The sequence below is a fragment of the Hyla sarda genome, chromosome 9 (assembly GCF_029499605.1).
Source record: "Hyla sarda isolate aHylSar1 chromosome 9, aHylSar1.hap1, whole genome shotgun sequence".
Classification (NCBI taxonomy): Eukaryota; Metazoa; Chordata; class Amphibia; order Anura; family Hylidae; genus Hyla; species Hyla sarda.
In genome coordinates, this window is record NC_079197.1 from 160,701,750 (window position 1) to 160,729,451 (window position 27,702).

Genomic DNA, 27,702 nt, shown 5'->3' on the forward strand with positions numbered 1-27,702 from the left:
ATTTAACGAAAACCACACTGGGTAGAAACGGAAGCCCCCAAAAGTCGAAAATTGTTTTTTTTGCTCTTTTTGGTTTTTTTTGGCATAGATTTCGTGGTAAAATTAACATAACAGAATAAATTTTTATTATGTTATTATTATTGCTGTCATTTTTTAGAATTTTAACTCTTTCTAACCCACTAGTTCACACTTTATCGCACACTCTGACGCTATTTATAACGTAATAATAGCAGACAGATGGGAGGATGCGGGGCTGTGAACGTGTATATCCCGCAGAGCGGCACCGCACACCTACGGGAAACCGCCGGTCATCACCTCACAGACCGCACGGTGCAACCCAACCCTCACACAAAACCTACTGGCAGCGGACAGCGGGTATGGCTACACTGCGCGTGCGCAGCGTGATAGCCCGCAGGCTTCTTCACGCAGGCGCAGAGCGGGGACGCCAGCGTCACGAGAAGGAAGTGTGTCGGGAAATGTAGTTTTCCCCGAGTCGGGCAGCTGTTCTACCTGCTCTTATAGGTGACACCCGACCAGGAAGTAGAAGTTGTTGTCGTCTGTAGGACTTTGAGGGGTGAGTGTCCTTGTTTTTCCTTTGATATATCAGAAATGTAAGAAGGAGGTGAAAGTATAAATATTTCTATAGAACTTTGTAGGTCAGTGGTCTCCAAACTGTGGACCTCCAGCTGTTGAAAAACTACTACTCCCAGCATGCCCGGACAGCCAACGGCTATCCGGGCATGCTGGGAGTTGTAGTTTTTCAACAGCTGGAGGTCCACAGTTTGGCAACTACTGTTCTAGGTTGGCTCTTTGGGGTAGAGGACTGCGGGGGAATTAACCGCCATATATGTCGTCTTGTAAAATAATAACTTTTTCCAGTGAAGTGTTTTGTTACAGATGTTTCGTGACCTGGAAAAAAGTCTCTTGAGGACTTTTGGCAACATGGTCCGGCTCCTACAGTGGGTATAGACGCCTATATTCTTGGGGTGGCACAGTGAGCTGATATAGCGCCCTCTAATGTCTGTGACCATAGTCTGGCGAAGGACGGTTGGGTTACGTATCTGATTGCCAATCAAACCCATAAGGGCACCAGAATTAAAGGGGTACTCTGGTGGAAAACAATTTATAATTTTTTTTAAATCAACTGGTGCCAGAAAGTTAAAAAGATTTGTAAATGACTTCTATTAAAAAAATCTTAATCCTTCCAGTACTTATCAGCTGCTGTTTGATCCACAGGAAGTTCTTTTCTTTTTGAATTTCTTTTCTGTCTGACCACAGTGCTCTCTGCTGACACCTCTGTCTATGTCAGGAATTGTCCAGAGTAGGAGAAAATCCCCATAGCAAACCTCTCCTGCTCTGGATAGTCCCTGACATGGACAGAGGTGTCAGCAGAGAGCACTGTGGTCAGACAGAAAGGAAATTCAAAAAGAAAAGGAACTTCCCGTGGATCATACAGCAGCTGATAAGTTTTGGAAGAATTAAGATTTTTTTTAATAGAAGTAATTTACAAGTCTGTTTAACTTTCTGGTAACAGTTGGTTTTAAAAAAAAAAAAAAAAAAAAATATATATATATATATATATATATATATATATATTCTACCGGAGTACCCCTTTAAGAGATGGAAAATGGTGCCAAAAGCTTTTTTTAAACACAAATAAAACATAGAAAACTTCTTCTTTTTTTTTTTTTTTTAAACAAAGTTCATTAGAAATATTTTTTTATTTACCATAAGGAGTGCAATAGCAAAAATTTGTTTTAATGACAGTGCCCATTTAAAGGAGATGTCCGGTGCTCACTTTTCTTATTTTATCCGTCTCGGGCTGAAAAATAAAAGAAAACAAATTTTCTCTTACCTGCCTACGCTCCCCCGGTGCTCCGGTACAGGTGTTAGGTCCCCGGGCTGTATTCTTCTTACTTCCTGTTAGCCCGGCACGTCACACGGAGCTTCAGCCTATCACCGGCCGCAGCGATGTCCCGCCTCGGCGAGTGATAGGCTGAAGCTCTGTGTGACGTGTCGGGCTAACAGGAAGTAAGAAGAATACAGCCCGGGGACCGAACGCCTGTACCGGAGCACCGGGGGAGCATAGGCAGGTAAGAGAAAGCTTTTTTTTTTTTTTTGCAGCCCAGACCGGATACAATAAGAAAAGTGAGCACTGGACATGTCCTTTAATGGAAAACTGTCAGCCCATTCAACCACACTAAAGCCAATGCACTGGGGTATTGTGCGGGCGAACAGGAGTCCAACGAGGGGTCACATACTAAAATATGTCCAGTAGGTCCGGAGATATGTCCTCCCCAATATCCACTGCTAAATTCAGTGAATTGCGCGCTAGAGGCGGGGCCCTGCCGGCTCAGTTCATGGTCTGTGACCCAAGTGAGGGATGCAGAGACCAGGGCGCTCACTTGACCAGCAACTCCATACCACTAAGCCCCACCTCTAGTGCGCAATTCACTGAATTTAGCAGATGATCTTCTGGGGGACATATCTCAGGACCTACTGGATGTATTTTAGCAGGTGAACCCCTCGTTGGACTCCTGTTCACCCGCACTATAACCCAGTGTATTGGCTTAAGTGTGGGTGAACAGGCTGACAGTTTTCCTTTCATTGTATCCACCGGCATCCTGCTTAAACGGAATGCTACTGTATACTGTTAACGGAAGCAGCGGACCCCCTTCACTTCTATGGCCAAACAGTCACCTAGTGACTCCTTTTGGGACCTATGCACTATTTCAAAAGCACAACAGTCCCCGTTACTAGTCCGCTTAGAATAGCGGATATATCCTGATTGAAGCCACTATGGATGACTCCATTCGGCCATAGAAGTGAAAGGGGTCCACTGCCCCTGTTAAAGGAGTACTCCAGCGCGCACTTTTTTCATGTTATCCCGTCCGGGCTGCAAAATAAAAGAAAACACCCTTTCTCTTACCTGCCAACGAGCCCCCGGAGCTCAGGTACACTCCGGTACAGGTGTCCGGTCCCCGGGCTGTATTCTTCTTACTTCCTGTTAGCCCGGCACGTCACACGGAGCTTCAGCCTATCACTGGCCGAGGCGGGACATCGCTGCGTCCGGTGTTAGGCTGAAGCTCGTGACGTGCCGGGCTAACAGGAAGTAAGAAGAATACAGCCCGGGGACCGGACACCTGTACCGGAGCTCCGGGGGCTCGTTGGCAGGTAAGAGAAAGTGTGTTTTCTTTTATTTTGCAGCCTGGACGGGATAAAAGGAAAAAAGTGCGCGCCGGACTACTCCTTTAACAGTATATGTCTGCATCTAGTTTTTGGCGGGATGCTGACGGACACAATCAACAAGGGCTGGAACGCATGGCACCTCCTCTCCTACCACCCATTGAGCTCCACCATATTTATCCTGCCCATTGGCACTCCTGCAGGAGGGGGACTTCCCGCCTACCATCCTTGGAGCTCCACTGTTTCTTGCCTTATTTAGGGGGCATGCACACCACGTTTTCAGTCTATGGGTGCCGGATCTGGCAGAGGGAGGGGAAAACCGTACGTTTTGAGGTCCGGTCAGAAAACCGGATACGGGTCAAAAATGAGCTGACCGGAGTAAAACAGTGACTCCGATCGCCTCATTAAAGTCAATGGATTAGGGCGTCGGTCTGGAGCGCACAGCTTTCCACTCCCCCAGTCAGATCCGGTACCCGTAGAGTGAAAACGCAGTGTGCATGCACCCTTAGTTGTGTACCTGTAGAAGAGAGAACCCTTCTCCTCACGTGCTGTTTTGGCACAATGTCCTCCTTTGTCATCACGGCCGGGGTGACCTTTGTGACCTAGGCGGCTGCCTCAGCTCCATTCACACACGTGGGGGAGATTTCCACTCCTTCTGCACCCCCTGGAGCGGCTTTTCTCAATCGTAGTGAATATAAAGAACACAATACATTTGCTGAATTACTTTAGATTTACCATTTTGAAGTATAAACTGTAAAATGTAATCAAAAAGGTAAAAAATTTATAATAAACCGGCACTGTCCCTTTAACCTAGTAGATGATTCCTCAAATTGTAAAACCAGTGTTTGCAATCAATATTCTCCTATGAGTGGTGCTGCACGCCAGACGGAACAGAGCAAAATGGAATCACAAAAGAAAGAAAGCGGAGCAACTCACCCGGTCAACGGGAGACGGTGAAGCTTGTCAGGTCACGATCAGGCAACGAAGAAGCGGGGAGGCGGAAGCTGGAACGGGGGGGAATAAGGCGTCGGGCTACAGCCGTATCGCACCTTGTGGTGCTTCGTCAGGCCCCTGCGACGCAGGGGCCTGATGAAGCACCACAAGGTACGATACGGCTGTGGCCCGACGCCTGATCCCACCCGTTTCAGCTTCCGCCTCCCCGCTTCTTCGTTGCCTGATTGTGACCTGATAAGCTTCACCATTGACCGGGTGAGTTGCTCCGCTTTCTTCCTTTTGTGATTCCATAAACTGTAAAATGATGTTAAAAGTCAGACGTGCCCCTTAAATTTCTTTTTTTTTAAATTTAGTTTCAGGGATTTTCTCAAAGAATTTGTAATATGGAGGAGAACTCTACGCCTCTGACCAGTTTGGCATGGACTTCTGGCCAATCAACTTGTCCCAAAGGCCACATCATAGTAAGTGATTGGTTTTGATTGATTGGTGGTGATGTAAGGCCCCCCATACACATCAATGATAAGACGGCACAACCTGCCGTTTTCAGTGGAGCAGGCCGACTGTCTAAGGGTATGTTCACATGGCGGAATTCCGCATGAATATTCCGCACGGACATTCTGTTGCAGCAGAGTCCCATCGATTTCATTGGGATTCTGCTGCACTGTTTACACGGCATAATTTCCGTGCCAGATGTTTCTGCCACCGAAATTTAGATTCCAGCATCCGCAGAAAGAATAGACATGTCTATACTTTCTGCGGAGTCTGCAAGAAAATGCATTGCCGTCTATGAGACGGTGCATTTCCGAGCTGTCCTACCGCCAGCCCGATTAGTCAAATGTGTGTAATATCCACCCTCGAATCCAGCCTAATACAATACAGTGTCTCCCAACCAGTGAGTCTCCTGCTGTTTCAGAACTACAACTTCCAGCATGCCTTTGGCTCTCCGGACATGCTGGCAGTTGTAGTTTTGCAACAGCTGGAGGCTCACTGGTTGCAAAACACTGTTCTAATGTGTATGGGGACCTCCTAGCTCTCCCTTGGCTAATGATGTTAGGGGATAGTGGGATTGGTCATGTTGGATTTTAATTGGCCGACACCTTTATTTTTAACTGACCCGCCCATGTGTATGGGGTGAATGGGAGAAAGTTGGTCCAATAAACCATACATAATGCATGGCAACACGTTATAAATGGTAAAATCTTCTTCCTCACCATCGCCGGGAGACTTCCTGCCCGCAGTAATGGTACTTCGCTTCTCAGTGTTTGGAACAAACTGTTTTGAACGCTGGAGCCGGGAGTGCGTAACGTCATAGCCCCACCCCCTCATGATGCACCGTCCCGCCCCCTCAATGCAAGTCTATGGGAGGGGGCGTGACAGCCGTCACGCCCCCTCCCATAGACTTGCATTGAGGGGGTGGGGAATGATGTCATGAGGGGGCGGGGCTATGACATCACAAGCTCCTGGCTCCAGCATTCGGAACAGTTTATTAGAAACACTGAGCAGTGGAGTACCCCTTTAAGCATCAAAGTCATCGTTTGTTTTCTATTTTTCAGTACGACTATGCATTTCTTGTGGAGCATTCTGCTTGTGCCAGATGATGACTGGTTCCTTTTATAAAGGGGTACTCCACTGCTCAGCGTTTGGTACAAACTGTTTAGAATGCTGGAGCCGGCAGCTCGTGCCGTCATAGCCCCCTCCCATAGACTTGCATTGAGGGGGGGGCGTGACGTCATGAGGGGGCGGGGTTATGACGTCACAAGCTCCCGGCTCCAGCATTCGGAACAGTTTTTTCTAAACGCTGGGCAGTGGAGTACCCCATTAAGGTGCTCACCCATTGGAAATGATGTAACAGGTGTAAAGTCTGTCATTTGTTTCCTTCATAGATCGCAGCCACCGCTGAAGGAGCCTCTGCTAACTTCTTAAAGGGGTTTAATCAGAGGTCTGCTCTATACCTATGTTACAGCAGTACTCCAGAGGTAAGCTCTCTATAACATAAAGCTGGGGCAGGCATTGGTTTGGCTCCATTTTGGATATAAATCCATGTTAGGTTCTGTAATGCTGCCTACATATCCCATGAATCCTGTGGCTTAGGGTGTGGCATTTGATCACTGCATCTGGTCATCTAGTTAGGGTTCTGGAGTTTACTTGTAAGTGGAAGGAGGTCAGGTTACACTGTGCAGTTTTGATGCATTTACTTATTCGAAGTCATTCTTTTAGAGAAATATTGCCATGAGGCAAAATCGATTTGACCTGTAATCTTAATATTAGTATTTTATGAAGATTTGATTTCTTTAGACTGTAGTAACATATTGAACTTTTACTGCATTTTTCACATGTTTTTATGGCTGCAATTTTCCAAAATCACAGTACAATAGCAACTTTTTTGCTGGGATTTTGGGAAAAATTGTGGTAAAAATAACACCTTTTACCATTTTCTGCACAATTGCATTAAAATATTAATTGTTTGCCATGATTTAAGGAAAATCACAGCAAAAACAGAAAAACGTCAGCAAGTAGCACAATGTAATGAACGCAACCTCCGGAAAGGTGTATAACTACTTAATATCCGGAACCCATAGAGAGAGAGATGGAGGGGCGGTGTGTAACTACTATATATCCTGATTCCATAGTGATAGCAGCAGTATACAGATAGATCTGGGAGGGGCGGTGTATAACTACTATATATCCTGATTCCATAGTGATAGCAGCAGTATACAGATAGATCTGGGAGGGGAGGTGTATAACTACTATATATTCTGATTCCATAGTGATAGCAGCAGTATACAGATAGATCTGGTAGGGGAGGTGTATAACTACTATATATTCTGATTCCATAGTGATAGCAGCAGTATACAGATAGATCTGGGAGGGGAGGTGTATAACTACTATACATCCTGATTCCATAGTGATAGCAGCAGTATACAGATAGATCTGGGAGGGGAGGTGTATAACTACTATATATCCTGATTCCATAGTGATAGCAGCAGTATACAGATAGATCTGGGAGGGGAGGTGTATAACTACTATATATCCTGATTCCATAGTGATAGCAGCAGTATACAGATAGATCTGGGAGGGGAGGTGTATAACTACTATATATCTTAATCCCATAGAGATAGCAGCAGCAGAATACAGATCTGGGTGGGGAGAGGTCTTTGATTTGCTAGGAGGGGATCTGGTAGGTGATGTCATCATTTAGTTCACAGGAAGTCAGCGGACCCAGGACTTGACTTCCTTTTGACACAATAAGTTGGTGCTACCTTCACAGGATATTTATGGTATTACAGTTTTAACCCCTTATAGGTATCTTCTGGATGACATTGATAATTGACATGTTTTTGGAACAAGTACATCTCCACTTTATTGTGTTAGTCACCTGTCCTCATGTCGTCTTGTATCTACAGACTATAGAACAGGTGATCACTGAGGTCCTGCTGCTGAGCGACAAGAACGCATTACCGGTAGGGTTCGCCTTCATTGGGGAATATGTGGATCCCAGTAAGTATTTTAGTAAGGTTTTAGCTATAGCCTAGAATCACTTGATCCTTCCTGCTGAGTAATGTAGCCGGTATGTCCTGCATGGATCACGTCATCGCTCGTGTCTTGTTATGTAATGATGTAAACCTGTATGACGACTATGACAGATTAGTCAGTGTATCTGTGATGTGTCCTTCTTAGGCTGTAAAAAGTTCTATGAGGGTGAAGTAGGTTATATCCATAGTCAGGCCCTAGGGAGCGAAAATCTATGGTCAGATATTAGCTGGGAGTCAATACGGAAATACGAAACAACAGACCTGTGACATTTATTTTTCTTTTGCAGTTTTTTTTGTTTACCCTTTTTAGTAGTGTTTTTAGGCTCAGTGGCAATAGGGTTTCTTCAGGAAATCTTGGCTTTTTCCATTCATAGATTTTGATGGGAGGGAAAAAAAACTCTTTAACCCCTTAACGACGAGCACCATAAATGTACGTCCTGGTGAGGTGGTACTTAACGCACCAAGACGTACATTTATGTCCTAAGCATAACCGCGAGCATCGGAGCGATGCCCGGGTCATGGGCGGGCAGGTCCCGGCTGCTGATCGCAGCCAGGGACCCGCCCGTAATGGCGGACACCCGCGATCCCGCGGATGACCGCCATTAACCCCACAGATGCCGTGATCAATACAGATCACGGCATCTGCAACATCCCGGTCACTAAAATGGATGATCGGATCGCCCGCACTGCTGCCGCGGCGATCCGATCATCCAGAACTGCAGCCGGAGGTCCCCTCACCGGCCTCCGCTGCCTTCCAGGAGTCTTCTGCTCTGATCTGCCTTCCCGCAGACCAGAGCAGAAGATGACCGATAATACTGATCAGTGCTGTGTCCTATACATAGCAATGAACAGGATTAGCAATCAAGTGATTGCTTTAAATAGTCCCCTATGGGGACTATTAAAGTGTAAAAATAAAAGTAAAAAAAAAATGTGAAAAACCCCCTCCCCCAATAATAACGTAAATTGTCCCATTTTCCCTATTTCACCCCCAAAAAGTGTTAAAAAAAATATTTTATATACATATTTGGTATCACCGCGTGCGTAAATATCTGAACTATTAAAATAAAATGTTAATGATACCGTACTGTGAACGGCGTGAATGTAAAAATAAAAAAAGTCCAAAATAGATACGTTTTTTTATAACATTTTATTCCCAAAAAAATTTATAAAAAATTGATTAAAAGTTCTATATAAGCAAATATGGTATCAATAAAAAGTACAGATCACAGTGCAAAAAATGAGCCCTCATACCGCCGCTTATACGGAAAAATGAAAAAGTTATAGGTCTTCAAAATAGGGGGATCTTAAATGTACTAATTTGGTTAAAAAGTTTGCGATTTTTTTTTTTTTTTTTTTTTTTTTTTTTTAAGCACAATAGTAATAGAAAAGTGTATAATCATGGGTATCATTTTAATCATATTGACCCAAAAAATAAAGAACATATGTAATTTTTACCGTAAATTGTACGGCGTGAAAACAAAACCTTCCAAAATTAGCAAAATTGCAGTTTTCTTTTTAATTTCACCACACAAATAGTATTTTTTTGGTTGCGCCATACATTTAATGGTAAAGTGAGTGAGTGGCATTACAACGGACAACTGGTCGCACAAAAAACAAGTCCTCATACTAGTCTGTGGATGAAAATATAAAAGAGTTATGATTTTTTGAAGGCGAGGAGGAAAAAACAAAAACGTAAAAATTTTATTGTCTGCGTCCTCAAAGCCCAAATGGGCTGCGTCCTTAAGGGGTTAAAAATGTTTTTTTTTTTTTTTTGGAGATTTTTTTAAATCAGTAGATGCACATAATTTGTTTCAGTTACATGACTTGTAATGGGGGGAAAAAAAGGGGATAAAGCATCAAAGAAAAAAAGGCCTATACTAAAACCCACTCGTTCTAAAAAAAAAAATAAACTCAACAAAAACTACATCTGCAAAATTAGGATGCAGTTATTTTCTTGCGGTGTTTTTTTTTTTTTTTTTTTTAACCTCCCAAAAAAACCTCCACACAAAAACTGCCACCTAAAGGGGTACCCTGCTGCTAGACATGTTATCCCCTATCCAAAGGACCCCCGCGATCTCCACTCCAGCACCCCAGTCATCTGGTGCATGGAGTGAACTCTGTTCCGTGCCGGATTACTGGTGATAAAAGCTGTCATGTCCCCTCCCATAGCCATGAATGGAGGGGGCGTAGCGTGATATCACGATCACAGAAGCCCCAGACTTCCGTAACCGTAACGCTGCAGCACCAGCCCGGGTATCTGGGGGAGATCCTAGCGTCCGGACCCCCGTGATCCCCCGTCCGGACCTCCTTTTGGATAGGGGATAACATATCTAGGGGAGGAGTACCCCTTTAATTTTTCAGGTTTTGTGGCTTGATTTTTACTGTCAGGACCTTCAAGTGTTCCTTGTCTCTACAGAGGTGACTGTGCCAAAGAAGAAACGCCTGTGTGTTAAACTAAGTCCTGTGAACACTGCGGACTCCGCTGTCGCTGACATTAAGCTGACGGTAAAAAGCAAGCACCTTGCCGCGCCGTATACTCGTATTGGGTAAGTTCTATAGAGGTCTCATCTAGAGCAGTGGGCTCCAAACTGTGGCCCTCCAGATGTTGCAAAACTACAACTCTCAGCATGCTGGGAGTTGTAGTTTTGCAACATCTGGAGAGCCATAGTTTGGAGACTACTGGTCTGGAGCATCAATGAGCTCCTGAATCTTTACGTGCAGTAAGGGCCCAATTGACACTGTGTTTTTCCCTATCGGAATTCTGCTTGGAAAATAAGGTGCAACAGCCTCCCATAGCTCTCGATAGGATTCTACTGCACCATTCACACTACAGAAACTCTGCCCGGGCGTAAACTTAATCTGTAGCGGGCTCCACCAAAACAAGTCTGCTCTTAAACCACACGGACATGCGCTGCCTCCATAGACAGCAATGCATTTTTGAGCACATTTTGCTGAAACAATGAACATCTTCATTCTTTTGGCAGCGTCTGGGGTCCAAAATTTATGCAGCAGGATGTCCACTGCAGAAATTCCGTAGTGTGAATTTTGCAGCACAATTCCATTGAGAGCATGGAGACTGCTGCACCATATTTTCCGCAGAAGAACTATGGAGCAGAGTCTAATTCGGAATCTCTGGGTGGAGTTTCCGTAGTGTAAATGAGCCCTTAGAGAACTGTACAGTAATGAAACACAACCTTAAAAACTATAATTTGGTCATGTAATCACTGGTATGACCCACACAGTTACATGGCTCTATTAAAACCTGTGCAGAGGAAAAATTGACCAGTTGCCCATAGCAACCAATCAGATCGCTTCTTTCATTTTTTGAAAAGGCCTTTGAAAAATGAAAGAAGCGATCTGATTGGTTGCTATGGTCAATTCGTCAACTTTTCCTATGGACAGATTTTCATAGATCTCCCCCAATGTGTCAAAAGGAAGTCCTGGGTCAGCTGACTTGTGAACTACAGGATGACATCATCACCTTCTAGCTCCCAGATCTGTATATTACTGCTATTCCTATGGGATCAGGATATATAGTATTTATACACCTCCTCTAAGGCTGTGTTTACACATTGCGTTTCTGCGTTTTTCTGTTACTGAAGTAATTTGCCCAAAATTGCTGCAGAAAAAGATGCTGTTTAACAGCGAATTTGTGGCAATTGTGCAAATTACAGTAAAAAAATGATAATTTCTAATGCAATTTTGGAAAATCCCAGCAGAAACAGCCAAGATGCAGTAAAAATGTAAAAAAAAATTAAGTAACAAGTCAATGCGCGACATAACCTAAATATTTTAATATTTTCATAAAACATCTCTGTTGTGATTAGAGGTCAAATCACTTGCTCCTCATGGCAATATTTCTTTAAAAAAGCATGCATTGAATAAGAAAGCACATAGAAACTGCACATAATGGGGGAGATTTATCAAAACCTGTGTAGAGGAAAAGTGGTGCAGTTTCCCATAGCAACCAATCAGATCGCTTCTTTTATTTTCAAACTTGCCTATGAAAAAATGAAATAGGCCATTTGATTGTTTGCAATAGGCAACTGCACCACTTTTGCTCTACACAGGTTTTAATAAATCTCCCCCAATGTGAATGGACATATGAGTTCACCTGCAGCCTGATTTAGATGACCAGGTGCAGTGATCAAACACCACACCCAAAACCAGAGGGTTCATCGGAAATGTAGACAGCATTACAGAACCATGGAGCATATCAATGCCTGCCATCAGCTAAAACAGGTAAACACAAGGCAAACACAAGAACCTCTACATTATTATCTAATAATAGTCTATGCTGCATTACAGAAAAAAAAAAAAAAAAAAAAAATTCTCGAAGTGCTTCTTTAAAGTCAGGGTTTTTTTAAAAACTTAAAAACAAGGAATCTTGGGTAGCTTGGTTACATCAGTGATGAAGAAGGTAGCTAGCTTTTTCTCCTACTGTTTTTCAGTATTAATCACTATGGGGGAGATTTATCAAAACCTGTCCAGAAGAAAAGTTGCTGAGTTGCCCATAGCAACCAATCGGATCGCTTCTTTCATTTTTGGAAAGGCCTCTGAGAAATTAAAGAAGCAATCTGATTGGTTGCTATGGGCAACTCAGCAACTTTTCCTCTGGACAGGGTTTGATCTCCCCCATATAGGTCGTGGCCTGGAAAAACTTCATGATGAGAAAGACAAGACATAAGACTTTAACAACAAGATCCAGTACATTTAGGGTATGTTCACACGGGAGCGTATCCGCAGCGTGTTTGACGATGCGGATGCGCTGCCGGTACACAGAGAGTTACAGCAGAGCGAGCGTCCTGCTGCTGTTGCTGTAGCTCTGTGTGACTGCTGGCGGGAAATCCGCAGTTACCAGCTGACACACAGAGTTACGGCAGCAGCAGCAGGGAGCTCGCTCTGCCGTTTATAGTCCATTCTGCGACAGCTTGAAAAGTGTTTGTTCACCCTCACTTATTATAGTGTTATAACACTGTACAGTATGCTTATGATTCATCCTAATGTTCTGCTTTTCTTGTGACCCCCCCCCCCCCTCAGTGATATGAGTGGTCTCGCTCTATGGTGCAAGAAGGTTCCTGTCTCCGTCCAGAAACCAACTCCAAAACCAAGAAACATCACCTCAGGCATCCGGGGACTTTCTTTCGATAACGGCACCCCACCCCAGACTAAGTAAGTACAATCCACAAAGCGGCAGACCAAAGAAAAGCGTAATATGGGATGGAGTATGGTAGGATTGACCATCACCTGAGCAAAATCCATTACACCCTTTACTAGAATGCATGCTCTACACCGATCTCATGAAATTCAGGACTGCCAATGCTAAAATTGGTTCTGTGCTATTTTTATGACAATATTGTAGAATGCTATGCAATTGCATGTTAAGAGGTGCCGTGCTTTGGACACTCGTTATCTCTATTCCCTATTCGAGCATATGAATATAATAGAGGTTGTCCCTTACTAAGGACCCGCTTCTGCAATGAGTGGCTGTCACCATGGAAAATTGGTCCCATATTGAAAGCGCAACTGTCACAAATTTGTACCCCTATAAACTAATCACTGGGTAAAAAAGTTCTTTAGAATTACTCTCCAGGTATACCTTTTACTGCTTTCTAGCAGCTTTTATCAGGCTAAATAATGCTTTATAAGACAGCCAGCAACAGTCGGATAGGCGTGGCTAAGGCCCGCGGCCGCCATGCCTATCTTCTGTATGTCATCGCTAGGACCGCTGTGTGATTGTTCCCAGCACATAGGCCCCTTTATTTTCCTAATCTGTCCTCAGGGAGGGGGCGTGCCGTAGAGATCTGCATCCATTCGAGCGAGATGAGGGAGGGGGCGTGAACCTCCTCCCTCCCCTTGCTCTGCCCTCCCCCAGCTCTAGCTTCGGAAATCTTCGGAGAGCTGGGGGAGGAGCGGACGCATGGATCTACGGGGGGCGCAAAAAAACCACCTCACACCGGCAAACATACAAATGTATAAGTAAAACAAGTTCCCGTTCTCCTATTCTCCTATTAGATTACAGTGCCGTCACAGGGGGTTAGTTTGCATAGAGCATTGCGCTGCACACTGGGGCCGGGAAGGAGCGCTTGCTATGAAAACTAGCCGCTCGCAGCGCCGGTGATGTAATCACATCATACTGGGGCCATCAGGAGAGATTGCTTGCGGCCCGCAGCACCAGGAGACAGTTTTCTTCACATCACCGGCGCTGCGGGCGGCTAGTTTTCATAGCAAGCTCTCCCTCCCGGCCCCAGTGCGCAGCGTAATGCTCTGCCGCTTGCTATGCAAACTACCCTGGTGTGACGGCACTGTAACCTAATAGGAGAATGGGCATTGTAAACTGATAGAAGAACGGGCACTTGTTTTACTTATACATTTGTATGTTCGCTGCCACAGATAAGGGGCCTATGTGCTGGGATCAATCACACAGCGGTCCTAGCGATGACATGCAGGACTGTTGCTGGCTGTCTTATGATGCAATGATAAAAACTGCTAGAAAGCAGTAAAAGGTATACCTGGGGAGTAATTCTAAAGAACTTCGTTACCCACGATTAGTTTATGGGGGTACAAATTTGTGACAGTTGCGCTTTAAAGGGAACCTGTCCTCGTTTTTCATGCTGCCTGAACCATGAGTAAGCTTGGCAGTCCATGGTGGCTTCTCCTTGTCCCCCAAGCCTTGATTGATGGATCTCTCCCTTTACCCCAATGTTGACAATCAGGGTTCCTCTAGCTGTTGGAAAATTACAACTCCCAGCATGCCCGGACAGCCTTTGGCTGTCCGGGCATGCTGGGAGTTGTAGTTTTGCAACCGCTGGAGGCACCCAGGTTAGGAAACACTGCTCTATCCTATCAGTCAAGGCTGGCAGGGAGAAGCCACTGGGAAACACCATGATGACTCTTTGTTCAGGCAGCATGAAAATGATGAAAAGCTCCCTTTTAGGGTACGTTCCCACCTGGCGTATTTTGCTGCTGCATATTTTCCTACCCATTGACTTTAATGGGAAATAAAATACGCAGCAGCAAAATACGCCAGGTGGGAATGTACCCTTAGGGTGCGTTCACACATTCAGGATTTTAAAGTGTACCTGTCATTTCGAAAACCTTTTACATATCAGGTCCCAGAGCTGATGAGAATTTGAACAGTGTATACCTCTCCCATATATTAACTCAGAATTACATAATAGGGTATATGATTTTCTTTTTCTTTTTTTTTTATTATTTTATTTATTTTAAACTAACTATAAGATTTAAATGGGCATTGTCATTTTGAAAAACTTGATATATCCTAGCTACATGTCAAAAGCTTTAATCGGCAGGGGTCTGAGTGTTCAGACCTCCACCGATCCGGAAGAAGTTAGCCCCGTGGATCATGAGATCGTGACTGTCTCATAATGTAAGTCTGTGGTGCGTTTCTCGATCACATGACACAATGCAGGGAGAGGCGCGTGCAGCAGCACAAACTTCTCCAGGTTCCTTCTGCTGATCGGCAGAGGTCTGAACATTCAGATTAGAGATGATCGAACTTACAGTAAATTCGATTCGTCACAAACTTCTCGGCTCGGCAGTTGATGACTTATCCCGCGTAAATAAGTTCAGCCCTCAGGTGCTCTGGTGGGCTAGAAAAGCTGGATACATTCCTAGGAAAGAGTTTCCTAGGACTGTATCCACCGTTTCCAGCCCACCGGAGCACCGGAAAGCTGAACTAATTTATGCAGGAGAAGTAGTTTTGCAACGGTTGCGGGTCCACAGTTTGGAGATCACTGCTTTCAAAACTGCAATTCCGAGCATGCCCTGACAGCCGCAGACTTTCTGGGCATGCTGGGAGCAGTAGTTTTGCAACATCTGGAGGTCCACAGACCTGTGACCTGTGTTTTATTTTTACCTCCTACATTACTGTTTTCAGGACTGTAACAATTAGAGATGAGCGAACTTACAGTAAATTTGATTCGTCACGAACTTCTCGGCTCAGCAGTTGATGACTTATCCTGTGTAAATTAGTTCAGCGTTCAGGTGCTCCGGTGGGCTGGAAAAGGTGGATACAGTCCTAGGAAAGAGTCTCCTAGGACTGTATCCACCTTTTCCAGCCCATCGGAGCACCTGAAAGCTGAACTAATTTATGCAGGAAAAGTCATCAACTGCCGAGCGGAGAAGTTCGAGACGAATCAAATTTACTGTAAGTTCGCTCATCTCTAGTAACAATCCCTCTGTCCCTTCCAGCAGCTCCCTCCACATTCCGGCTCCTGTAGCTGCCAAACCAAATGTAAGATCGCCCCAATCCGAACACCCGATCCACGAGTCGAATGTCTATGGCGTATCCGGTAAGATCTTAAGTCTGTCACAAATACCCAAAACTTAGATTCCTTATGTATCCTTCAGAGGTTTTTTATTGTGTTGTTTATTTTTGTGTTTCAGCTATTGATGGAATCCCATTTACCATCCATCCGATGTTTGAAAGCAAGATTTCTGAACCTTCTGTGAGTATCTGGATTGTGTCCCACCAGTGATCCTTGACCTGTGCCTCTCCAGATGTTACAAAACTACAACTCCCAGCATGCCCTGACAGCTTTTAGCTGGGAGTTGTAGCTTTGCAAGAGTCTGAAAGCCCCTACTGCTTTACTTTATAGGGAACCTCCGTAATGCATCCTTAGGCTATGTTCACATGTCCGAATATCTGCACGAAAAATCTCTGTGCAGACATCCTGCGGGCGCCGGCATGACATGCTGGTGCTAGGACTGCTCGGGAATGCATTATGAGCGGAGTCCACAGAACCCTAGACATGTCGGAATTTCCGTGTGTACAGTGCAACAAAATCCCATTGAAATCAAGGGGACTCTGCTGCTGCAGAATCTCCATATGAAATTCAGCACAGAAATTCTGTCGTGTGAACATAGCCTTAGGGTACGTTTACACGAGCGGATTTGCAGCATATTTTACACTGCAGATCCACCGCTGAAGGACCTCAATATGCTGGCTTTCATGTGCCTGCTCGGAGCGGCAATACACCACTATGTGCAGACACACTGAAACGATGTGTGAGTCGCCGCGCATGTGTGGTGTACTCTCACACATCGTGGCCGCTCCCCCTGCTCAATGAGCTGCCACTATGTGCGAGCATACTGCGCATGCGCGCTGCGACTCGCACATTGCAGTGTGTCTGCTCGTAGTGGCGTATTGCTGCTCCAAGCAAGCACATGTAAAGCCAGCATATAGGAGGTTCTTCAGCGGCGGAACGTACACTTAGAGGCCCATTCACACTAGAGAATTTTTTTCACACAAAATTTCCGGTGCACCAGCCTCCCATTCTTTTCAATGGAATTCTGACTCTGCTGAAAGGATAAACATGTTCATTCTTTTGGCGGAATCCGCTGGGAACTTTGTGCGTGTTTGAAAGGTCCTAGCTCCAAGTAATTTAAGATGCACTGTAGTGTGAATAGGCCCTTAGGATCTGCCTTCTTAAAGGGGTACTCCACTACCCCAGCATTCGGAACATTTTGTTCAGAACGCTTGGAGCGGGCGGCGGGGATCATGACGTCACGGACACGTCCCCTCGTGTCGTCATGCCACATCCCCTCAATGCAAGTCTATGGGAAGGGCGTGACTGCCGCCACACCCCCTCCCATAGACTTGCATTGAGGGGGTATAGTGTGATGTCACAAGGGGCGTGGCCGTGACATCACAACCCCCGCACCCAGCATTCTACATGAATGCTGGGTGCTGAACAGAGATCCCGGGGGTCCCCAGCGGCGGGACCTCCGTTATCAGACATCTTATCCCCTATCCTTTTGGATAGGGGATAAGATGTTTAGGGGCAGGGTACCCCTTTAACCCCTTAAGGATGCAGGACGTAAATGTACGTCCTGGTGAGGTGGTACTTAGCGCACCAGGATGTACATTTACGTCCTAAGCATAACCGCGGGCATCGGAGCGATGCCCGTGTCATGCGCGGCTAATCCCGGCTGCTGATCACAGCCAGGGACCCGCCGGCAATGGCCGACGCCCGCGATCTCGCGGGCGTCCGCCATTAACCCCTCAGGTGCCGGGATCAATACAGATCCCGGCATCTGCGGCAGTTCGCGATTTAAATGAACGATCGGATCGCCCGCAGCGCTGCTGCGGGGATCCGATTATTCAGAACGCCGGACGGAGGTCCCCTCTCCTTCCTCCGTCCCTGCTCCCGGCGTCTCCTGCTCTGGTCTGTGATCGAGCAGACCAGAGCAGAAGATCGCCGATAACACTGATCTGTTCTATGTCCTATACATAGAACAGATCAGTATTAGCAATCATGGTATTGCTATGAATAGTCCGTTATGGGGACTATTCAAGTGTAAAAAAAAATGTAAAAAAATGTAAAAGTAAAAGTAAAAAAAAAGTGAAAAATCCCCTCCCCCAATTAAAAAGTAAAACGTCAGTTTTTTCCTATTTTACCCCCAAAAAGCGTAAAAAAACATTTTTTATAGACATATTTGGTATCGCCGCGTGCGTAAATGTCCGAACTATTAAAATAAAATGTTAATGATCCTGTACGGTGAACGGTGTGAACGAAAAAAAAAAAAAAAGTCCAAAATTCCTACTTTTTTAATGCATTTTATTAAAAAAAAAATTATAAAAAATGTATTAAAAGTTTTTTATATGCAAATGTGGTATCAAAAAAAAGTACAGATCATGGCGCAAAAAATGAGCCCCCATACCGCCGCTTATACGGAAAAATAAAAAAGTTAGAGGTCATCAAAATAAAGGGATTATAAACGTACTAATTTGGTTAAAAAGTTTGTGATTTTTTTTAAGCGCAACAATAATATAAAAGTATATAATAATGGGTATCATTTTAATCGTATTGACCCTCAGAATAAAGAACACATGTAATTTTTACCATAAATTGTACGGCGTGAAAACAAAACCTTCCAAAATTAGCAAAATTGCGTTTTTCGTTTTCATTTCCCCACAAAAATAGTGTTTTTTGGTTGCGCCAAACTTTTTATGATATAATGAGTTATGTCATTACAAAGGACAACTGGTCGCGCAAAAAACAAGCCCACATACTAGTCTGTGGATGAAAATATAAAAGAGTTATGATTTTTAGAAGGCGAGGAGGAAAAAATGAAAACGTAAGGCCAAAATGGTCTGAGTCCTTAAGGGGTTAAGAAGCATCTTGTTTATCCACCGAACAGAGAGACTTAATTTTTCTAGCAGGAGAATATCAAATGGCTTTTCATTTCCTCAAGAGTTTACCTTTTAAATATATCTGTATTTGTATAAGATATAAAAACCAGATAATATTATGTATTCACATATCAGGTATCAGTAATGGCTGTTCTGTACACTACCACGGGAATAATAGTGATTACAGAAAAAAAGGCTCCTGTTTCCAGTCTGTACAATTATCCTACAGTCCCCTACTAGACGTCCTGTATTAATTACCATAAAACGGCCTGAGTCATAGAGGAGGTGATAAATCCATAGTCATTAGGCTAGTCCTGGAATCCTTGACCCTACCCTTAGGCTGTATTCACATGTACGGTATCCTGCACATATCTGGTGCACAGGATTTGAAGCTACAGATTTTAACCCCTTAAGGACTCAGGGTTTTTCCGTTTTTGCACTTTCGTTTTTTCCTCCTTACCTTTTAAAAATCATAACCCTTTCAATTTTCCACCTAAAAATCCATATTATGTCTTATTTTTTGCGTCGCCAATTCTACTTTGCAGTGACATTAGTCATTTTACCCAAAAATGCACGGCGAAACGGAAAAAAAAATCATTGTGCGACAAAATCGAAAAAAAAACGCCATTTTGTAACTTTTGGGGGCTTCCGTTTCTACGCAGTGCATATTTCGGTAAAAATTACACCTTATCATTATTCTGTAGGTCCATACGGTTAAAATGATACCCTACTTATATAGGTTTGATTTTGTCGCACTTCTGGAAAAAATCATAACTACATGCAGGAAAATTTTTACGTTTAAAAATGTCATCTTCTGACCCCTATAACTTTTTTATTTTTCCACGGACGGGGCAGTATGAGGACTCATTTTTTGCGCCGTGATCTGAAGTTTTTATCGGTATGATTTTTGTTTTGATATGACTTTTTGATCACTTTTTATTCATTTTTTAATGTTCTAAAAAGTTACCAAAATACGCATTTTTAGACTTTGGAATTTTTTTGCGCGTACGCCATTGACCGTACGGCTTAATTAATGATATATTTTTATAGTTCGGACATTTACGCACGCGGCGATACCACATATGTTTATTTATTTATTTTTTTACACAGTTTTATTTTTTTTATGGGAAAAGGGGGGTGATTCAAACTTTTATTAGGGAAGGGTTTAAATAGGGACCTATAACACTGCACACACTGATCTCCTATGCTGATCACTGGCGTGTATTAACACGCCTGTGATCAGCATTATCGGCGCTTGACTGCTCCTGCCTGGATCTCAGGCACGGAGCAGTCATTCGTCGATCGGACACCGAGGAGGCAGGTAAGAGCCCTCCCGGTGTCCGATCAGCTGTTCGGGACGCCGCGATTTCACCGCGGCGGTCCCGAACAGCCCGACTGAGCAGCCGGGATACTTTCAGTTTCACTTTAGAAGCGGCGGTCAGCTTTGACCGCCGCTTCTAAAGGGTTAATACCGCACATCGCCGCGATCAGCGATGTGTGGTATTAGCCACGGGTCCCGGCCGCTGATTAGCGCCGGGACCCACGCGATATGATGCGGGATCGCGGCGCGATCCCGCTTCATATCGCGGGAGCCGGCGCAGGACGTAAATATACGTCCTGCGTCGTTAAGGGGTTAATGTACCGTATATACTCGAGTATAAGCTGACCCGAATATAAGCCGATGCCCCTAATTTCACCCCCAAAATCCCAGGAAAAGTTATTGACTCGAGTATAAGCCTAGGGTGGGAAATACATCATCCCCCCCTGTCATCATCCAGACCCCCGTCATTAACACCCTCATCATCACCCTGTCATCATCCCCCCTTCATCATCATCCCACACCCCCCCCCTTCATCATCCCCTTGTCATCATCCCACACCCCCCCCTTCATCATCCCCTTGTAATCATCACCACATGTCATCAGCCCCCCCCCCCACCTTCATCATCACCGCTTGTCAATGTCTGATACAGTGGTCTTCAACCTGCGGACCTCCAGATGTTTCAAAACTACAACTCCCACCACTACGGCCTTTAACATCATCCAGCCCCCCCCCCCTCCCACCCCCTTTAGTTCTGTACTCTCCTCCGCTTGGCGGGACGTTAGGGTGCGCTGGTCCGGTGCTGCAGGACTGTCCATAGGGGAGGTCGTCCGGTGGGATAGTCGTTGTCAAGGCAAAGTGACTATTCCGGGCCCGAAGCCCGGAGAAGAGGTGAAGATGGCAGCCTGGAACCACTATCCCACCGGACAGTCCTGCAGCACCGGACCAGCGCACCCTAACGTCCCGCTGAGCGGAGGTGAGTACAGAACTAAAGGGGGTGAGAGGGGGGGGGCTGGATGATGTCGAAGGCCGCAGTGGTCTTCAACCTGCGGACCTCCAGAGGTTTCAAAACTATAACTCCCCGCAAGCCCGGACAGCCGATGGCTGCCCGGGCTTGCTGGGAGTTGTAGTTTTGAAACATCTGGAGGTCCGCAGGTTGAAGACCACTGAGGGCGGAAAGTTCACTCGAGTATAAGCCGAGGGGGGTGTTTTCAGCACGAAAAATCGTGCTGAAAAACTCTGCTTATACTCGAGTATATACGGTAAACTTGATAACTAACCACGGCTTCAAATCTGCAGCTTTAAATATGTGCAGGACGCTGTATGTGTGAATAGACCCTCAAAGTTTAACTCCTACAGTAGCAATTATCTAATATCTGATGTGTTAATTTTTTTTAATTTTCCTTTCAGATAAACTTTTCTAACTTTAGAGATCTTAAAATCAAAACCTTGGCTGAGATTGAAAATGAGGTAAATATTTAAGACCTAACGAAATGGTCGTATTGTTGCTAATTAAAAGGGAACTTTGATATTTCAAACTTCTAGCTATCTATCTGTTTGTGTCATATCTTCTATTTTTGGTTTAAAGGGTTACTCTGCTGCTCAGCGTTTGGAACAAACTGTTCCAAACGCTGGAGCCAGTGCTGGGAGCTCGTGACGTCATAGCCCCGCCCCCTCATGACCGCACGTGGCGTGATGCAATGAGGGGGCGGGGCAATGACGTCACGAGCTCCCTGCTCCAGTGTTCCGAACAGTTTGTTCCAAACGCTGAGCAGCGGAGTACCCCTTTAAGTATCAAAGTCATTGTAAATATCTGTTTTCTATTTTTTAGTACGACTATGCATTTCTTGTGGAGCGTTCTGCTTGTGCCAGATGACGACTTCCCTGCCGCCCAGGTCCTTACACAATGATTTACTGACCATATGATAGAGACCAGCAATAACAATGACTAGTACTGACTTTATACAATGATGAATTTCCCTACAGCTTTATACCTATCCATGCTCCCTCAGCTGACTTCACATGTCCACTTGTTTTCTAGTTTAGGCTTTGTTTTTCTTAATATGAAATGAGGACCTTGTATTGTATAACTAGTGGAGCTCCCCAATTTAAAGGGTCTGTCCATAGAAAGTCTATAAACAGGTCTCCCTTTTTGTACGTTCATTTTTAGTTAGATGTGTTCCCCACTGGTTGCCTTACTGCTGGGATCCACAGTTATCAGCCATAGTCTGCTGTGTAACCTGCAGCCCCACTACTGGAGAAATAATCGATTGCATGTTTCCCAGTGACATCAATGGACTGTCTTATAATGCAGGGATATGAGGTTAGTGGGAGAGAATTATTTTTTTTTTTTATAGGGGGCGCTCCCTTATGATGTATATCAACTTGGTGTGTACCCTCCACCACACCCAAGTGATATACTAACCTTCCAAATGGTAACAGTAGGTGTTCGGTTTAGGGGATAGTAGGGTGGGGTCAGGTTGGAGTTGCTGCACTCCGATCGGTGTCAGACTCCCATGGGGAAACCAAGAGGGAACAGTGAAAATTCAAGTAGAAAAGACGGTCTATGAGGTGCTGCTCAGCAAATGGAAACAGACAAAGAACATAGGCCAGCACAGGACAATGTTTTTATTTTTTATTTTGTGACAATTTGGACGACGCGTTTCGGTGTGTGCTGATGCCTTCCTCAGGTCCAATTATACAGTACACCCAGATGCTGTCAGGCTAGTACGGAGCACTGTTTAGAATCCTGTGTGCTTGATGTGCCGGCGTGGTGTCACACCACGCCGGCACATCAAGCACACAGGATTCTAACCAGTACTCCGTACTAGCCTGACAACATCTGGGTGCCATGCCAAAACGCGTCGTCCGTATTGTCACAAAATAAAAAAAAACATTGTCCTGTGCTGGCCTGTGTTCTTCGTCTTTGTCCATTTGCTGAGCAGCGCCTCATAGACAGTCTTTTCCACTTGCATTTTCAATGCATGGATATGCCACCTCATCTAGTTCGAGACGTTCTTAGTCCTTCCATATGAGAGCGGTGTAGAAAAACAAAACTAATTTCTTCCAAAAACCGCACCATACCTTTCCTCAGGTTTTGTGTGATATTACAACTTGTCTCCATTCTTTTCAATGGAACTGAGCTGCAATGCCACACACAACCTGAAAACAGGTATGCCCTTGCCCGCTAGGCCTTGATGTACCACGCTCTGAAGCATTAAATTAATTTTAAGGGAGCGCAGGAGCTGCACTCGGTTCAGATCCTATGATCAATTCTGAGAACTGCTTCTAAAGCACAAGTAAGTTTTGCTGGTAGCTCAGTGGAACTGATAGTGGGGGTCTGATGAGCTAAAATAGCGAAGCAATGGTCCCCTTACCTGCCTTTTGCTGCCGATTGCCGAGTCACTGATGCAGTCACTGAGGCACATTATACAGTAAACACAATCTAATGATTGTATATAAAAGTTCCCTCCACCAGTCAAAACGTAGAAGTTTACTCTGGGACATGCCATAGGTTTTTTGCTAGAATAGACACACTTTACCGATCCTGAAGCCATAGGTGGCCAGCACAGCCGACAGACTCTGTTCTCTTTGCACACTATTGTTAATGTGTGTGTTTTATATATCCTTTTGTATCCTGTTTGTATTTATTGTATTCAGAGGATGTTTTGTTAGAGCTGGGATCATGGCAATTCATGGTAATGGAAGACCGGCATAGAAAGTGTTACATGTAGCTCAATGACTGTCTTTCATTGGTTCTGTAGTCCTATTTTGTTTTTCTATGACGTAGAAGCATATGAAAAGTTTTGATTGGTCAGGGTCTGTGTTAAGCTAGGAGATGTGCGTCCTTATCGGACTCCTAATGTAAGTCTATGAGACTGTCCATGGCTTATTCTTGATCTAAAAACTTTCGACATATCCTATGGTTTCCTTGACAGCCACCCTTTTAATTAGACATGCAGATGTTAATATTTTTGCACCTTCTTTAAAAGGGTATTCCAGGATTTTTTTTTCTTCTGCCTTTTGAGCCCATGATGTCAAGTTATAATACCGTGTAATATAATACTGTATAATCTGCTTCTTTTACCTTTGTGGGTCGCTTTTTCCCATATTTATGCACAGGTCTCACAGCAGGAAGTGCTGTAGTCTTTTTATGTCACTGTTGTCTTTGACCTTTCCCAGCATTCCATGCAGCCAGACAAAATATGGCATGTCAGATGGTTTGCAGGGGGTGTGGCTATGCTGCGGTGTGTGTGTATGTGGTTGTGGATAGCATTAGTTCAGTAAATTCCTTCCAGCCTGTTATTCACCCACCGCAGCATAGCCACGCCACCTGGAGACCATGTGACTTATGACATGTTGTCTTTGGCCACATAGAATGCTCGGAAAGATCAGAGATATTGGTAAAATAAAAAGACTTGCACTACAGCACTTAGGGGTGTGGGTCCTGTGCATGAAAATGGGACAAAGCAGCGCACAGGGATAAAAAATAAATAAAAAAAAGAAGTATATTACACAGTATTATCATTTGGCATCATGGGCTTAAAGGCTGACAAAACAAATCCTGCATACCTCTTTTAAAGGGGTTGTCTTATCAGAGAGAACCCCTTTAAAGAAGCGCTGCAGTTTTTTTCCCACTCCCCATTACTTTTCCCACACCAACATCTGTTTCATTCCAGCACAGCTGCATCTATGGGGGAGATTTATCAAAACCTATTCCAGAGGGAAAAATGCCAATGCCCATAGCAACCAATCAGCTCGCTTCTTTCATTTTTAACAAGGCCTCTGCAAAATGAAAGAAGCGATCTGATTGGTTGCTATGGGCAACTGGGCAACTTTGCCTTTGAACAGGTTTTGATAAATCTCCCCCTATGTGTTTTTATTACTCTAATTTGTTCATGTGATCACATATCTGACTTTGCAAATCTCCCTGTGCCTAAATGTTACTACAGGATGTCAGACTTTCATTTTCTTTGAGCTACAGGATGGCATCATCACTTACCAGATCCATTCCCTAACCCTGCTGTTTCTATGGGCTCAAGATATAAAGTAATTGTACAGTGGTCCCTCAACATAAGATGGTAATTCGTTCCAAACGACCCATCGTTTGTCGAATCCATCGTATGTTGAGGGATCCGTGCAATGTAAAGTATAGGAAGCTGTACTCACCTGTCCCCGCCGCTCCGGACCAGGTCCTCACCGCTCCCGATGCTGTCCCAGGGGCTCCCGATGCTGTCCCGCTGCTCGGGCGTCTTCTTCGCAATCCTCCGGCTTCTTCCGCATCTTCTCCGGTGTCCGGGCCTCGCTTTCTGGTGACGTTATTACGCTGCTGCGCCGGCGCGGCGTGCGTAGTGACGTAATAACGACGCCGGAAAGCAAGGCCCGGACCCTGGAGAAGATGCGGAAGACGCTGGAGGATCGCGAAGTGGACCCGGAGCAGCGGGGATAGGTAAGTGAACCTGTCCGGGATGCGTAAACTGCTATCCGACAGCAGCTTAAGCATTTTGCGCTGTCGGATAGCAGTTAATGCGATGGCCCCGACATATAAAAGCATCGTATGTCGATTTTATCATATGTCGGGGCCATCGCATGTCGGGGGGTTACTGTACACCTCTCCTGACAATGTGTTCACACATTGGCCCTCATTTACTAACAGCATTCTGACTCTTTTTGTCGGGTTGTGCGCCTAAATTCTGTGTTAATTCTGAATGTGCGACTGAAAAAACCCAACAGAACCAGAAACCCTCAGGGTGAAAAAAAAAAACTACAAAATGGGTGTGGTTTTGGGGAAAAGAGGCGTGTTCCCTACATTTCATCCAAAATCACTTGTCTTTTCTGAAAACCACTCTGAAAATCATGTGAATTTTCTGGGAAAAAAACCCTACACCTTAACCCCTTAAGGACCAAGGACGTACTGGTACGTCCTTGGTCCTGCTCCCGTGATATAACGCGGGGTTACACGCTAACCCCGCGTCATATCACGGCGGGCCCGGCATCATAGTGAAGCCGGGACCCGCCACTAATAGGGCGCAGCGCCAATCGCGGCGCCACGCGCTATTAACCCTTTAGCCACGCGCTCAGAGCTGAGTCGCGCGGCTAAAACCGAAAGTGAAAGCTGCCGGTTAACTCAGGGGCTGTTCGGGATAGCCGCGGCGAAATTGCGGCATCCTGAACAGCTTACAGGACAGCGGGAGGGCCCCTACCTGCCTCGTCGCTGTCCGATCGCCGAATGACTGCTCAGTGCCTGAGATCCAGGCATGAGCAGTCATGCGGCAGAATCGTTGATCACTGGTTTCCTATGAGAAACCAGTGATCAATGATGAAGATCAGTGTGTGCAGTGTTATAGGTCCCTATGGGATAACAATGATCAGTATAAGAGATCAGTGGGTGCAGTGTTATAGGTCCCTATGGGAGCTATAACACTGCAAAAAAAAAGTGAATAAATATCATTTAACCCCTCCCCTATTAAAAGTTTGAATCACCCCCCTTTTCCCATAAAAAAAAACAAAACTGTGTAAATAAAAATAAACATATATGGTAACACCGCGTGCGGAAATGTCCGAATTATAAAAAATATATCGTTAATTAAACCGCTCGGTCAATGGCGTGCGCGCAAAAAAATTCCAAAGTCCAAAATAGTGCATTTTTGGTCACTTTTTATATCATTTAGGATCAATAAGTCCTATCACTGCAAAAATGGTACCGTTAAAAACTTCAGATCACGGCGCAAAAAATGAGCCCTCATACCGCCCCATACACGGAAAAATAAAAAAGTTATAGGGGTCAGAAGATGACAATTTTAAACGTATTAATTTTCCTGCATGTGTCATTTTTACAAAAAAATGTACTACGTAGAAACGGAAGCCCCCAAAAGTTACAAAACAGCGGGTTTTTTTTCAATTTTGTCGCACAATGATTTTTTTTTCCCGTTTCACCGTAGATTTTTGTGCAAAATAACTGACGGCATTACAAAGTAGAATTGGTGGCGCAAAAAATAAGCCATCATATGGATTTTTAGCTGCAAAATTGAAAGAGTTATGATTTTTTAAAGGCAAGGAGCAAAAAACGAAAATGCAAAAACGGAAAAACCCCCGATCCTTAAGGGGTTAAAGCATGCTTTAAAGTTTCCAAAAGCGGAGAAAACACAATGGAAAAAAAGGTCGGAACAAAAAAACAAACACAACAAAACCTACACTCCACTCTTAGTAAATGAGGGCCATTGTGTTTCGTGTTAGTTTTTCTTATATTTCTGTTTTTGATGTGATTTTCCTCAATGAATGGCAAAAAGGAGATTGTACCTCAGTTGTACAGAAAATTGTAAGAAATGTGTTACTTTTACCAAGATTTTGAAAAATCTTTGCTAAAATGTGTGGAAAAAATGAAGAAAAAATTCAGTGTGTGAACACAACCTAAAGACGTCAAATCTTTTTATAAAACACCTAAATTGTGATTATAGGTAAAATTATTTTTGCGATCTTATGGGCCGTTCATCCCCTCACCGATCACATTGAAAAGCCTGTTGTGATGTTCAAGCCATAGTGATGTCATTGC

The 27,702-nt window shown here is 44.5% G+C and overlaps 1 protein-coding gene across 5 annotated transcripts; it reads left to right on the forward strand.

Moving 5' to 3' along the window:
- Positions 1 to 85: 85 nt before the first annotated feature.
- On the forward strand, positions 86 to 27,702 carry MVB12A (multivesicular body subunit 12A). Of its 5 annotated transcripts, XM_056538887.1 has the most exons (11): positions 91 to 574; positions 4,494 to 4,601; positions 6,024 to 6,116; positions 7,545 to 7,638; positions 10,090 to 10,219; positions 12,714 to 12,845; positions 15,888 to 15,988; positions 16,083 to 16,144; positions 21,561 to 21,620; positions 21,982 to 22,045; positions 27,608 to 27,699. In XM_056538887.1, the coding sequence occupies exons 2-10, from the start codon at positions 4,524 to 4,526 to the stop codon at positions 22,024 to 22,026; spliced, it is 795 nt and encodes a 264-aa protein (XP_056394862.1). In that variant the 5' UTR covers positions 91 to 574; positions 4,494 to 4,523; the 3' UTR covers positions 22,027 to 22,045; positions 27,608 to 27,699. The 5 variants fall into 5 exon arrangements, with proteins under 5 accessions (XP_056394858.1, XP_056394859.1, XP_056394862.1 ...); XM_056538883.1 differs by lacking the exon at positions 21,982 to 22,045 and having other exon boundaries at positions 86 to 574; positions 27,608 to 27,702; XM_056538884.1 differs by lacking the exon at positions 21,982 to 22,045 and having other exon boundaries at positions 87 to 574; positions 15,891 to 15,988; positions 27,608 to 27,702.

Bases quoted from the DNA above. Each gene is read 5' to 3' on its own strand.
- MVB12A (XM_056538883.1), top strand. From the start codon at position 4,524: ATGGAGGAGAACTCTACGCCTCTGACCAGTTTGGCATGGACTTCTGGC. The intron at 4,602-6,023 runs GTAAGTGATTGG...TTTCCTTCATAG, and splicing joins GTCCCAAAGGCCACATCATA to ATCGCAGCCACCGCTGAAGG. The intron at 16,145-21,560 runs GTGAGTATCTGG...TTTTCCTTTCAG, and splicing joins GCAAGATTTCTGAACCTTCT to ATAAACTTTTCTAACTTTAG.